This window comes from Tachysurus fulvidraco, chromosome 7 (genome assembly GCF_022655615.1).
Source record: "Tachysurus fulvidraco isolate hzauxx_2018 chromosome 7, HZAU_PFXX_2.0, whole genome shotgun sequence".
Classification (NCBI taxonomy): Eukaryota; Metazoa; Chordata; class Actinopteri; order Siluriformes; family Bagridae; genus Tachysurus; species Tachysurus fulvidraco.
In genome coordinates this window covers 873,572-888,669 of record NC_062524.1, presented here as the reverse complement: position 1 = coordinate 888,669, position 15,098 = coordinate 873,572, and the positions used below count along the sequence as shown (strand labels likewise).

General features: G+C 41.3%; 2 protein-coding genes across 3 annotated transcripts in view; one reads left to right on the top strand and one right to left on the bottom strand.

Annotated features, from left to right (window-relative positions):
* Positions 1-1,120: 1,120 nt before the first annotated feature.
* fmc1 (formation of mitochondrial complex V assembly factor 1 homolog) lies at positions 1,121-3,003 on the bottom strand. Its single transcript, XM_027163561.2, has 2 exons — positions 2,736-3,003; positions 1,121-1,446 (listed from the first exon to the last, which is right to left on the bottom strand). Exons 1-2 carry the CDS (start codon positions 2,862-2,864, stop codon positions 1,243-1,245), a joined length of 333 nt encoding a protein of 110 aa, XP_027019362.1. The 5' UTR covers positions 2,865-3,003; the 3' UTR covers positions 1,121-1,242.
* A 1,525-nt stretch (positions 3,004-4,528) lies between these two features.
* The window catches only part of LOC113653753 (interferon-induced very large GTPase 1-like), an 859,689-nt gene continuing 849,119 nt past the window's right edge, over positions 4,529-15,098 (top strand). Inside the window, exons 1-3 of one of the 2 annotated variants that reach the window (XM_047816178.1) lie at positions 4,529-4,649; positions 5,994-6,044; positions 12,927-13,535. In XM_047816178.1, coding sequence (XP_047672134.1) covers positions 4,640-4,649; positions 5,994-6,044; positions 12,927-13,535 — 670 coding nt within the window. In that variant the 5' untranslated portion in view covers positions 4,529-4,639. Of the gene's footprint in view, positions 4,650-5,141; positions 5,189-5,993; positions 6,045-12,926; positions 13,536-15,098 lie in introns of those variants that run through there. The other variant, XM_047816179.1, reaches the window with a different exon arrangement.

The following is a 15,098-nucleotide window of genomic DNA, read 5'->3' as shown; positions in this document are numbered from 1 at the left end:
AAAACCCTCATAGAACATTGTGGGAAAAAAGTATGTGCACCCTTGAGTTAATGACCACAATAAAGCTAATTGGACTCAGGTTTTAGCACCTGGTGTCTCGTTAAGACGATACGTTTGGAGGTTTGGACCTACGGCTGATAAAAACCCCACAAACGTTTGGAGTTTGTTCTGCACAGGAACAACACGCTTATGTGAGCCATGCCTCGCCAGAAAGAGCTTTGGGAGGACCAACGATCGAGAATTGTTGCTTTACGTAAAGCTGGAAAGGGTTACAAAGTTATTTCAAAGACTTTAGAGTTTCACCAGTCTACAAACTACTGGGACTGTTGTTACTCAGAAGTGGGCGCTTAGTCATGACACCGAGAACTCAACGAAGACTCGTGATTTGAAGGCATCATTGGAACTTGCTAACATGGGTCTACAAAACAAGCAGGGAAACCACGGCAGGTCACCATGAAGAAAGCCACTGCTTACTGAAAAGAACATTTCCGCTCCACAGCAGTATTGGAAAAATGTTTTGTAAGCTGATGAAACTAAGATTGACTTATTTGGGAAAAACACACAGCGCTACATGTGGTGTAGAAAGGGCATGGAATATCATCATGAGAACATCATCCCAACTGTAAAGTATGGTGGAGGAAACATCATGATCAGGGCCTGCTTTGCTGCATCAGGACCTGGCCAGCTTACAGTCACTGAGGTGAAGATGAATTCATAAGTATATCAGACCATGTGAAGATGTCTGAACATGCAACAGGACAACGACAGAATGGCTTCAGAAAAACAAAATCCGCCTTTTGGAGCGGCCAATCAGAGCCCAGACCTCAACCCTATAGAGATGCTATGGATTGACCTGGAGAGGGCCGTACGCACGAGACGTCCGAAGGATATGACCGAGCTAAAGCAGTTCTGCCAGGAAGAATGGGCTAAAATCCCTCCTTAATGATGTGCAGGTCTGATCCACAGCTACAGACTGTGATGCTACTGACTTAGATGAAGATCAGATCACATTTTATGACCAATGTATTCAGAAAGCCATGACATTCCAAAAGGTTCATAGATACTTTGTCTTGCCACTGTATATAGATTCGTTTCTATTTTTAATTAAAACTATAAAGCATCCGAATAAACTTTATTTATTTGAAGACAATACAGCGTTTACAAATCGACACACAATGAGAATGAACACACTGCATATTTTGAGAAAGTCTCTGGTTGACACCTCCACCTGCACCCAGTCCCTCACTTCTCCCAGCCTTTACCCCCGGGCTGTGTGGGTAGGCGTAATCCTACGAGGCCGGCAGCTTCATCTATTGGCCGTTCTCCTTTCCCGTGGTACAGATTATGCAGGTCCAGGTGACGGCGTGTTGACTCTAACAGACACAGGTATGTGTGGGACATGTGGACGGCCTCCCTCTGAGCACGGCAGTGACGCTCGCTGGTCACCTGAACACACACATAACATACACACACATACTGAATAATACTTACTGAAGTAATACATACTGAACACACACATAATAATATATAATGTATCTTTACACTGTGGTCCAAAATCAGTGCTGAACACCATTTATACCCTGTGTAGTGCACATTGGGGCTGAATTCAACAGAATTAGATGTAACCTGGATAAAAGCTTCAGAGGGAAAGTCGGTTATAAACATGTTGTGTGATCCAAATTATTTCAATATATTTATTTAAAATTAATGTTAAAATTATTACCTTTAATATGATCACTGACATCTTTAGGAGGCGATAAATAAAATCCCAGTTGACAGACACAACTTATATACATTCACACTCAGTATCTCATTCATAAAACCCCTGAGTTTTGTACTGCTCTGTATTAACACTACAGGTTACTAGCTCATGGAGATCTCCAGGGATCAAAGGGATTCCTTAATGGGATCAGGAACGATGACGCCCATTAAAGATTCTATGGTAACTATGGTAACTATTAAATGCCACCAGAAACCAGCCTCGTCTTTTAGAAGTAGATGATTGGCATCAAGTTAAAATAAGATAAGGAACAGCGTGGGATTAAATCACTAGACACATTAAAACCACTTGATCTCTGATTAAAAAGATCTCTGATTCCAAGTGATTTACTTCGGTCAGATTTATTACACGCTCTGTACGTAATCTCTGGTAAAGTCATATTTTAAAAACTTTATACATTCATACACATTATTTAGTACCACAGGACAGTGTTTGTTAGCAGACTAGCATTTATTTACCTCAGTATTTAGAGGCACGAGGCAACGAGAGCTTGTAGCAGTATTTAGAGGCACGAGGTAGTGAGAGCTTGTAGCAGTATTTAGAGGCACGAAGCAGCAAGAGCTTGTAGCAGTATTTAGAGGCAGTGAGCATGTAGCAGTATTTAGAGGCACGAGGTAGTGAGCTTGTAGCAGTATTTAGAGGTACGAGGCAGCAAGAGCTTGCGCAGTATTTAGAGTCACGAGGCAGTGAGAGCTTGTAGCAGTATTTAGAGGTATGAGGCAGTATTTAGAGGCACGAGGCAGTGAGCTTGTAGCAGTATTTAGAGGCACGAGGTAGTGAGCTTGTAGCAGTATTTAGAGGCACGAGGCAGTGAGAGCTTGTTGCCATGGTAAATGTTACACAAACGACCATTAGCATTAGCTGAGGCTCTGACAGACGCTGTTTCATGAAGGTCAGCAGCCACACAAACAACAATAACACCCTTCTCTCAGCTCTAAAGTGCTCCATATCCTACCTGATTGTTCCGGAACTGTTCCAGCACATAACTGTACATGATCGTGTCTTTATATTCAGGCCCTTTTAGATACCGAAGCTCCTTTATAATCCCCCGACAGATCAGACGTGGGGCGCTGATGGCGGCCATGTTGGACTCAGCAGTGTTTATAGCTCACTCTGTTTATACAGTAAACCACGGGGAAACAATCACACTTAAGTGTAATGTCTTTATTAATGACTCAGTGTCTTTATTAATAAAGCTGAACACCTGAATCGTGTGTTATCTAATATCACACGTGTGTGAATCCGATTTTATCCTTTACACGTTTATTTACATCAGGAAATGTAATCGATTACCGAGTGCATCGTCTACAGCGGTGTTAAAAGTGTTTTATATCACAGTAAATTATACCGTGTGTGTATTAATGAGGGAGTTTATACACAAGCAAGGAATTAATTAATTTAACCTGGATATTGATTACTGATTATCCCTGAGGGAATATAGGGCTGCATCCAGGACCAACATGTTTAAAATGTGTGTTAATGTGTGTGTTTGTGTGTGTGTTAGTGTGTGTGTTAGTGTTCAATTCAATTCAATTTTATTTTTATTGTGCTTTTTACAATTGTCTCAGAGCAGCTTTCTAGAAAATAAACATAGAACAAAAGGTTATTATAAAGAATAATATAAAGATTAATATTAGATATATTTAGTTCACAATGTGTATGTATTGTGTATATATGTGTATAAATTGTGTGTGTGTTAGTGTGTGTGTCAGTGTGTGTGTTAGTGTCCAACTGAGTGTTAGTGTGTGTGTTTGTGTCCAACACATAACCACTGACTTACGTTGTCATCATTTACTAAATTCTGCCACCATACACCAGTCCAGTGCTCAGATGAGTGGATCTGCTCTGTGGTGATCAGTGGTGAGACTGGATCACTGTTTAATAGTGTACATGAGATCTATATACAGTTTGTACCTGTGATAAGAGAGTTTTTGTTCATGTTTAGTCTGGTTTTTAAAAGCACTTTTCTAATCAAATCAGCATTATAATGTACAACCATGACATGCTACACGTGGTCTTGTCTTTGTCTAATTTTGCAGGTCAGGTAAAAGCTATCATAGCTGAGTAGAGAAGTGACTTTAAATTGTTTTGTGCTAAATAAACTCTATTATTATTTGTACATTAGAAATATGTAATACATGAATATATTTACAGTAATGTAATAAGTTTAAGGTTCTGTATACATGAAGCAGCAGTACTGTAGCCCTGACTGCACAGACACAGGGTGGAACATCTACACACCTGTAGACACACCTTCAGTGACACAAAAGCATCCATAACTCATTTGGTGACACAAAAGCATCCATAACTCATTTTGTAATAAACTGGAACCTCCAGGTACTAAACAAGATCCCATCACTGAGTTTATGTGAGTTCTCACTCGGCATGTATAAGGACTATCATTTCACAATAAGGGCACTAAAAAGGAAATTTACTAAGTACTAATTGTTTTTTGTAAAAATGTATGTGTTTCATAAAACTGGTGTAAATATGTGGCATCTGGTTAGATCCTCTGTTATATCTGTAATATAAATGGGGTTAAAACCCATGTTTGTTAGTTAGTACACTCCAAGTAACTGCTTTAAACATTGATATGTTTTATTTACTGTTAAGACACACAGGTAGTTTGTTCTAACCTCGTATAGACAATAGAAATAATTGAGTTTTCATGATACTGTTAGGAAACTATCCTAATATTCAAGTTGTTTGTCAGATAATCAAAAAATCATGCACTTTATTGTGAGTGTGACTTTCAGTAGGGGGCGCAGGAGGTGTGGGAAACAGAAATACTTTCACTTCTGATTTCAGGTCCAAAGATCCACCGAATCCGTCTTTCATTAAAATACACAATACACAACGATGTCTAAAGGTAAACCTTCCCAATTTATACTTTCTTTCTGTAACTTAAGGGACTTACATCCTTCTATTGGGGATTATTTGTGTATGTGCTGTATTTATTGGATTCTCCTATTCCTTGTATTTATCTTCCTGTTCACTGTATACGGCCATTTTGTCCAGGCTAAGCTGCCTACAAAAATAATGTTCTCTCACTAGGAAAGACCAAGGATTTCCGTATACCCACTTAAAAAGCGTGAGGTTACGTAACAATATCTTTGTTAATTTCGCCCCGCACTGTATTGCGCACAAGACTGTGGTTGCGATTGCGAAGTACTAAAGTTTTTGAACCATTGGGGATTCCGTGGCCTGTGACCTGATCTGACGTCACCTACCAAGGAGGAAAATGAGTTGCTTGGCGGTGTTTTGTGACGCAAATTATAAATGAACTAACTAATGTAAAAGAAGATATGAAACGAAAGCAGACACAAACTAAACTCTGTGTTTTCGGAAGCCTGCGCCTAAAGCTACAGCAGCTTCGGGTGACATTTCACCCACAGCCCGAGTACAAATGTATTTATAAAGCTTTGTAAACTACCAGTTCATTCAGTTCATAATATTCTGCAATGAAAGAGTGTTGGTGATAAAACTGAACAAATGTTTATTGTTCACTCTTAAATGTACATTGTAAATGTACAGCTGATAAAACCTGTGCTCCAGGGTCCCATATTCATATAATATTTAAGGCTAAATGTAGCTCTTAAAGGTATAAAGTTCACCCAAAAATGAAAATTGTGTCATTTTTCAAAATATCATCTTTTGTGTTAAACAGAAGAAAGAAACTCGTACAGTTTTGGAACAAATTGAGGGTGAGGAAATAACACGATTTTCATTTTTGGGTGAACTTTATACCTTTAAGAGCTACATTTAGCCTTAAATGTTATATGAATATGGGACCTGGAGCACAGGTTTTATCAGCTGACTGTCTTTTGTTGCTTATAATAAATGTGAATGTTGATAACACATAAGCAGTCTTTAATAATGCTCTAAATTACATGTAGATGCATATTTATTATGCATTAGTGGGTGTGGTGGTGCCTATGGGGGGGGGGGGGGGAATCACAGTATACTCACTACCAAAAACTAGACTACACCATTGTCGGTAGTGGTACAACTGTGCGTGACTCTTAACCTATAACTAAAAGAAAATATCTATATTTTTCTAAGCTAGCTCCTAGCTGAGCATTTAGAATGTGGGCATTTTACTTTAAAATGCTTTAAATATTTATTTATTTTTGGCAGCTAGTATGTACATATATAATGATTGGTGTTTATGAAAGAAAAAAACTGTATGAAGTGTAATTAATTTCCCCCACAGGTTTATCAAGACCTCGGAAATGGAGCAGTATGCCCATAGTTCCTCCTGCAAGTGAGTATCAGTGACTGCACAGTTTCCTGAGACAATATTGTACCTATTGTACCTTGTATAATTTAACATTCTATGAAGGTCACGATACATTAGATTAGAAAGTTAATGTTTAACCAGAATTGTAAATAATTGCAAATATATATATATATATATATATATATATATATATATATATATATATATATATATATATATATAGTGTAAATATACAAATATACACAATATACGCTAATATTATATAGTATACGCTAATACTAATAGTATATTTGTATATTTACACAATAGGATTGAGTGTAAAGTAATGAGGAAAATAAGCAGAGACCAACACAATACAAATGACTATGAATATGAATCATTGTGCAAATCGAAAAGTATAAACACAGAGGGCTGCATTATACAGAATGAGGTATATAAATATATACAATATGAAATAGAATATACACATACATTCATACATACTTTCTCACACACAAGAATAATTGTAAAGTACAGTATGGAAGCCGGTTATTGTATGCTGCAGTTTTTTTATGTTTACATTAAGTATTAATTATTGCGAGGCCAAGTGAGAGCTGAGGCAAATAATCTTTTCCTGAGTTCTTCTATAGGGTCTCCAGAGAGGAGTAAACAGTCAATGATTAGGGTGAGAGGTGTCTCTGATGATGCTTTTCACTCTCCTTAGGCAGTGTTTGTAGTGAATGTGTTTGGTGGAGCGTAGCTGAACACAAGTAATGTTTAGTTTTACTACCCATCTGAGGGCCTTCTGGTCTGATATAGAGCTGATACAGGGGGCTGTTAGCTTTTCTTAGTCTCCTAAGAAAGTAAAGCACTGTTGTGCTTTTTTTAAATCATATTGTACTGAGGTACTGAGGGTCAGGAAAGGTCCTCGGAGATATGGACACAGAGAAACTTGAAGCTATACACATGCTCCAATTTTGCCCCATCAATATAGCTAGGAGTGTTTGTGTATGTGTGTGGACCCTCCTAGTCCACCAGAATCAGCTTCTTGGTTTTCTGGGTGTTTGATGTCGATGTGCAAGATTGATGTTAGTACACCTCATTTTCAGATGCTGAACCTTTTCCAATTAGGCCGTCTGATTGTCATCTTCTGATCAGACCTACCACCATAACCTGATTGTCATCTTCTGATCAGACCTACCTGTCATCTGCCAATTTTATTATGTAGCTGGAGCCATGGTCAGGTATCAACACACAGCCCTGTGGTACACCAGTGTTCAGAGCATGGGTGCAAAACTGAAATCAATGAATAGTGTTCTGACATCCTTAGTTGACCTGGTGGATCTGTAGGATATGGGTCAAGTGTTGGGGAAGTATGAGTGGTTGGTTGTAGGCTGGGGGCTCAGCTTGGATGGTTCTATGTTTCCACAATCAAAGTGAGGACAAAAGTTTTTCAGTTCATCTGGGAGGGTGGCTTTACTGGTGGGGTGCTGCTTGTTGGTTTGTATTCTGTTCAAATGTGTAGAGATTGTTCTTAAATTTGTTCTCAATCAGATTATCCCTGGATAAGTTATAGGCTTCCCAATCACTAGATCTGAAAGCAGCATCATGTGCCTTCAGCGGGAGTCAGACTTGCTTGTTCAGTTATGGTTTCTGATTGGGGTATTTTTTTTTTTTGGGTGGTTACCTCGTTGACACACCCATTGCTGTGATGCAGAATTAAACTGGTGTAGATATTAATGCCTGGGTGAGGTCCAGTGTGGCCTGAGAAGCAAACACATTCCATTCTGTGTTAATGAACTTGTGTTGTAGTGAAGAGTTTGCTCCTTCCAGCCACACTTTTACACCCCTTACTGTGGGCTTCTCACTTTTGATAAGGGGGTCAAAATTGGGGGAGTGGGAACAGGGAGAGGTGATTAGATTGTCCAACGTGGAAGAGGGAGTAGCTTTGAAGGCATCAGGGATGTTTGAATAAACATGATGAAAGTTTAGTCTCCTCAAGAAGTCAAGTAGCATTTATTTTCATTTCAACCATATATATCTGATGCAGTACACAGTGAAATGAAACAACGTTCCTCCAGGACCATGGAGCTACACAAAACAACACAGAACTAAGGACTGAAAAGCAAGTTGTCCAGCCACATAAAGTGCATATAAATGTAAAAAAAGATGTGTAAGGTGCAATTTCTGAACCAGACAGTGAAGCAGTTGCTCAGAATGCTCTCAATGGTCCCTCTGTAGAACATGGTCAGGATGGGGGGAGGGAGATTGTCTTTCCTCAATCTTTACGGAAAGTAGAGATGCTGCTGGGTGTTCTTGCAGATGGAGCTGGTGTTGAGTGACCAGGTGAACACCAAAGAATTTGGTTCATTCAGTCAGAGACAGGTTGGTGGCTCTACAGCAGGCAGTTAGCTGTTGCACGTACTCTCTGTATGCTGATTTGTCATTCTCGCTGATGAGACCCACCACCAGCGTGTCATTGACAAACTTGATGACGTGATTCCAGCTGTGCATTGCTACACATTCATGGATCAGCAAACAGCAGTGGGCTGAGCATGTAACCTTGAAGGGCCCCAGTGCTCAGTGAGGTGGTGATGGAGATGCTGTTCACGAACTAGACTGACTGATGACTCCCAGTCAGGACGTCCAGGATCCAGTTGCAGGAGGTGTTTAACCCTGGCAGACTCAGATTGTCAATCAGACACAGTTCTGCAAATTCCCTGAGCACTTTGTCAGGAATGTTGTCTGATCCAGCAGACTTTCATGTGTTAACTCTGTGTAGAGTTCTCCTCACATCAGCTGTGTTTAGACAGAGTACCTGGTCACCATATTGTTATGCACCTCATACCAAGCGTAGAAGTCATACAGCACATCTGGGAGGGAGTTGCCATTATCACAGACGATGCTCTGCCACATGTGCTGGGTCTCATCGCTGTCACAGAAGTGGCTGTGGAATCTTTGGGTCTCTGAGCACTTTGCCTTTCTGATGAGGAGGTGAAGGACAAATGTCAAGTCACATTTATTTGCACAAACAGCACAGTTACCAGGGCATTTGTCCTTCATCTCCTCATCAGAAAGGCAAAGTGTGGTTTGATATTCAAGAGTGTATGATGGCTGTATTAGGTTAGTGAACAGCTGAGCTAAAAATAACTTGGTAAATAAGTATATAATAAAATGCTAATAAGTAAATCATATTGCCCAATTTAGTGTTTTTCCTGAAAGTCAAACAGGAATAATAAGATTAATAAATGGTCTTGTGAAAGGACTGGGTTTGGTTAACTCTAACACTGTAGTCACATGATAAGCATTATCATCCATGTGTAGGGGTTTATTAGACCAGGCTTTTAAAGATTTATAGCTGTTGCAGTACACAGTGAAATGAGACAACGTTTCTCCAGGATCAGGGTGTTACATAAAACAAAGACAGGGATAAGGACTTAGTAAGTAGTCTTAGCCACATAAAGTGCATCTGTGCAACCTGGTGCAACCAGTGCAGAACAAGACAGACAGGACAGTGGAGGACAATACAAACAAGACAGACAAGACAGTGCAGGACACGACAGACAGGACAGTGCAGACAAAAGGTTACAAGACAATACACAAAATGCAGTAAACAAAAAACAGCTTCGACTGACCAGTGTCAATAATGTATGTAAATACTTTAAGTTCAGACAATATTGTGTGCAGTAAAACTCGAATGAACACAGTTTCTTAGCAGCAGGTCCCTGAGATAGTGTATAAGATTGTGCAAAAACAGCAACAACTGAAATATTGTACAGTATGAGCAAAATGACTGAAATGTTAGACAGTTTGTGCAAAGAGCAAAAAAGTAAAACAATGTGCAAAACAGCATGTAAACAATTTGTAAACAGTAAACATGTAAACAGTCTGATGAATGTAAGGAGCATGTAAACAGTTTGATGAATGTAGTAGCATGTAAACAAGTTGATAGATGTATATTAGGAGTGTGTGCATGTGGTGTAGGTCTGTGCATACAGATGTGTGTGTATGTTGTGCTCAGTTCAGTTCAGTTATTAAGGAGTCTGATGGCTTGTGGGAAGAAACTGTTGCACAGTCTGGTTGTGAGGGCCCGAATGCTTCGGGTACCTTTTTCTAGTCAGCAGGAGGGTGAAGAGTGTGTGTGAGGAGTGTGTGGGGTCATCGACAATTCTGTTAGCTTTGCGGATGCAGTATGTGGTGAAAGTGTCCATGATAGAGGGAAGAGAGACCCCAATGATCCTCTCAGCAGTCCTCACTATCCACTGCAGGGTATTGCGATACGAGATGGTGCAGTTCCCAAACCAGACTGATGCAGCTGCTCAGGATGATCTCAATGGTCCCTCTGTAGAACATGGTCAGGATGGGGGGAGGGAGATGTACCTTTCTCAGCCTTCGTAGGAAGTAGAGATGCTGCTGGCCTTCTTTCTTGGTGATTGAGCTGGTGTTGAGTGACCAGGTGAAGTTCTCCGCTAGATGAACACCAAGAAATTTGGTGCTCTTGACGATCTCTACAGTTGATCCGTCGATGTTTAGCAGAGAGTGGTTGCTCTGTGCTCTTCTGAAGTCAACAACCATCTCTTTAGTTTTATCAACATTCAGAGACAGGTTGTTGGCTCTACACCAGGTACTTAGCTGTTGCACCTCCTCTCGGTATGCTGACTCGTCGTTCTTGCTGATGAGACCCTCAACAGTCATCGGCGTACTTGATGATATGGTTTGATCTGTGCATTGCTGCACAGTCGTGAGTCAGCAGAGTGAACAGCAGTGGACTGAGCACGCAGCCCTGAGGAGCTCCAGTGTTCAGTGTGGTGGTGCTGGAGATGCTGTTCCCGATCCGGACTGACTGAGGTCTCCTAGTCAGGAAGTCCAGGATCCAGTTGCAGAGGGAGGTGTTCAGTCCCAGCAGGCTCAGCTTCCCAATCAGGTGCTGAGGGATGATTGTGTTCAATGCTGAACTAAAGTCTATGAACAGCATTCATGCATAAGTGTCTTTATTGTCCAGATGGGTGAGGGCTAAATGAAGGGCCGTGGCAATGGCATCGTCTGTGGAGCGGTTTGGACGATACGCAAACTGTAGGGGGTCCAGTGAGGGTGGTAACTGGGTTTTGATGTGCCTCATGACAAGCTTCTCGAAGCACTTCATAACTATGGGTGTGAGTGTGACGGGACGATAGTCATTGAGGCAGGACACTGTAGACTTCTTTGGAACTGGGACAATGGTGGTAGTTTCTGAGGCATGTAGGAACAACGGCGCTGCTCAGGGAAATGTTGAAGATGTCTGTAAAGACATCTGCTAGCTGTTCTGCACATTCCCTGAGCACCCTGCCAGGAATGTTATCTGGTCCAGCAGCCTAACGTGGGTTAACTCTGCATAGAGATCTCCTCACGTCAGCCATGGATAGACAGAGTACCTGGTCGTCGGGGGAAGGGATGGTCTTCCTTGGCGTTACGTTGTTCTGTACCTCGAACCGAGTGTAGAAGTCCTTCAGCGCGTCTGGGGAGGAAGGCGTCGCTATCACAAGCAGGTGAAACTATCTTGTAGTTTGTGATCGCCTGTATGCCCTGCCACATGCACCGGACATCCCGCTGTCTTGGAAGTGTCTGTGGATTATCTGGGCGTGTGCACACTTTGCCTCTCTGATGGCTCGGGACAGTTTGGCCCTTGCTGTTCTTAGGGCCGCCCTATCCCCTTTTCTGAAGGCTAGGTCTCTAGTCCTCAGCAGCGCATGCATGTTAGCAGTCATCCACGGCTTCTGGTTGGAGCGTGTAGTGATTGTGTTCGAAACGGTCACGTCATCAATGCACTTGCCGATGTAACTGGTCACTGCTGACGTGTACTCCTTGAAGTTGATGGAGTCACCGCCTCCCTGAAGATGTTCCAGTCAGTGCACTCAAAGCAGTCCTGAAGAGCAGAGGTGGCTCCTGCTGGACAGGTTTTCACCTGCATCAGAACCGTTCTTTAGCATCTGACGAGTGTATGCTGAGTGTATGCTGTAATTAGCATAACAATGATGTGGTCTGAGTAGCCAAGGTGGGGGTGGGGCTCCGCACGGTACGCCTCGGGAATGTTTGTGTAAACAAGATCCAGCGTGTTTTCACCTCTCGTGACAAAGTCCACATGTTGATGGAATTTAGGGAGCACTGACTTGAGATTTGCATGGTTGAAATAAAGTTAGCCCGTCCAGCTGAATGGCTGCATCTAGAACTCTGTCGCTGAGCCACGTCTCTGTGAAAACAAACACGCAGCAGTTTCTAATCTTTCTTCGCGTAGAGCGTTTGAGTCGGATGTAGTCCAGTTTATTGTCCAGGGAGCAAACATTGGAGAGTAGAATGGACGGGAGAACCGGCCGCCTAGGGTTTGTTTTTAGCCTAGCACGGATACCCGCCCGCTTACCGTGCTTCCGCTTCCTTGTGCACCGCTTTCGGCATCCCCTCCCCTGGTCTCTGGTATCAGGCGACACCGGGGACCGGAGGCCTGGTCTCCTCAGCAAGCCGAGGTCACGAAGCCTATCCAGTACATCATCGGGCAGGTTGGTTGTTACACAATTTCTGTACTTTATTAGGTCCTGGTGGTTGTATACATGAACACCGCTGACTCTGGTGTCCATGTACAAGCAGTAGTCAGGCTAAAAACCGTAAATAAAAACTTAAAAAAAAGACCTACATAGCACCATATTGAATCCGGAGAGGCCGCTGCATGCTACTGCCGCGCCGCCATCCACTTTCTTCCTCACTTTGTTCCATGCAACACATACAGTGTCTCAAAAAGAATAATTATTAAATCTAACGATGTGAGTGGGTATGTTTCTTTTTATACGGAAATGCATACATAATAAGGACAGTACAAACATTTCAGCACACTAACTGTTTAGCTGTTTAACCACAGAACGGAGATCATTGATATTTCTTGTCCTAATACTTTTTCAGTGTCTGAAGTGAGAATTGTGCTGCTGGGGGATAATGTACCTTTGACCAGCAGAGTGGGAAACATCATCCTGGGCAGATCTGCATTTAAGACTGAGGTTCTACAGAGTGAGAGAGCCAGTGGTGATGTGGAGGGAAGACTCATCACCATCATAAACACACCTCATCTCTATAACCCACGTCTCTCTCAGGAGGAAGTGATTCAGAGAGTAAAAGAGTGCTTTTCTCTCGTTGATCCTGGACCTCATGTGTTTCTGTTAGTGCTTCAGTCAGAATTAATATCACATGAGCTACATGACAGAGTCAGAAGTGTATTAGCAACTTACAGCCCAAAGTCTAGCACACAGACAATAACGTTAACTATAGGTAAAGTCCATGGATTCATCAGTGAATGTGATGTGAGACACCACAGAATTGAGAATCTATCTAAATTTGATCAACATGAGGTTGTTCAGCTTTTGGGGAAAATAGATGTAGTGGTGAAGGAGACTGGAAGTGACCATCCAGAGAAAAAGCACGCAGGAACACAGACAAGCTGTCAGGATCATTTAACTGGTAACACAACAGAGACAGATGGAGATACAATAATGGAAACACTGGAGGAGAATAAGGGTAAGTGTTGTTATAATCGGCTGTCATGTGACCATGTGCTATTAAAGATTTAGTCAAACCTAAAATTAAAGATAAAGTATTTCAGTGTCTTAAGTGCACTCTACTGCATCTTTTACTGCATCTTCTCAAAAAAAGAATTAAACAGACAAAATTAAACATTTGTCTGTACAATTCAATACATACAATAGAATGTCAATAAAAGTCTAATTTACAACATTTCACCAAAATAAAATGGTTTAAATGATTTTAATGTCATTCAAAGAAATAAAAACCTTCAAGTTGAATAAATCGGTAAGTGTTAGGGTTAGACTAGGTGTATGCATCTATATCCTGCAGGATTTATAAAAAAAAGAGCATGAGTTTTCCAGCTAATGTTTATTTGCCAGTTGTTAGGAAAATTCCCATCTTAACTACAACTCAGAAAACACACACAAAGGTTGAACCTACCCCAGAACATTTGGTCATGGTTGAAGTTTGACATATTTGTCTTGTATTTTTTTATGAAAAGTGGAACAGTTTATTGCTAATATATATCTGAAGAAAATAAGTGGATCCTGGCAACTAAATAAACATTTCTTTAATGTTACATCATTTAGATATTAGACTTCTAAACAACTTCTTACTAATATCCAAATTAAAACCATATAAAGTCAACATAAATAACAGTTTCCTGATTTTGGAAAGACATTATTGTTTGAATCATAGTTTATATCAGTCTATATTAATATCTTATTTAATTCACTGACATCAGCTAGAAAACTTGCCAGGAAGGTCTCCAGCACATCTAGTTCAGTGGTCCCCAACCTTTTTTTCGCCGCGGACCGGTCAATGTTTGATCATTTTACCGCAGCCCGGTGGGGGTGGGGGGTGGCGGCTATACAATTAAAATTAATAATTTTAATTTAATTGTATTTAAACATGCCTTTTTAACTCACTACAACGCTAAATCAATGAGAACCCTGAGCTTGTTTCTTTACAACGAGACGGTTCCATCTGGGGTAATAGGAGACAATGACACCCGAAGTGTGTCGCTTATGTCCAGTTTATTCCGTTGTTTTGTTTCGGTTGCCGTCACTGCAGAATTCCCGGCTTCACACAGATAGCATGTCGGAAATGACAATAGGGATGTAAGTGCTGTGGTGACAATCTCAGGGTATTCCGCCATGACTTTAATCCAGAACACCGGCAGAGTTTCTAACTTTCTAACGACGTCTGTTTCGTGCTCATTTTTGCTAATTCGTGTTAAACATGACAAAGTACCGGTGAACAGAGAGAAGAGCGATACACACCTTCTCTCTCCACCAAAGCTACAACACCACTGCCGCTTGCAGCCGCTCAGCTCCAGACGTCACCTAAACCCTAAGATATCATGATATTTTGCGCATGCGTGGTATCGGTGCGGCTTTAGGTGACGTCTCTCAGCTCCTGGTTAACCTCTCGTCCATGGAAAGTCGCACAAACCCGAGAGAAATACACCACAGTAAATAAAATGGAAATAATTTAATGTTCCTTGGGCGGCCCTGTACCATCTGGTCCACGTACCGGTACCGGTCCGTGGCCCGG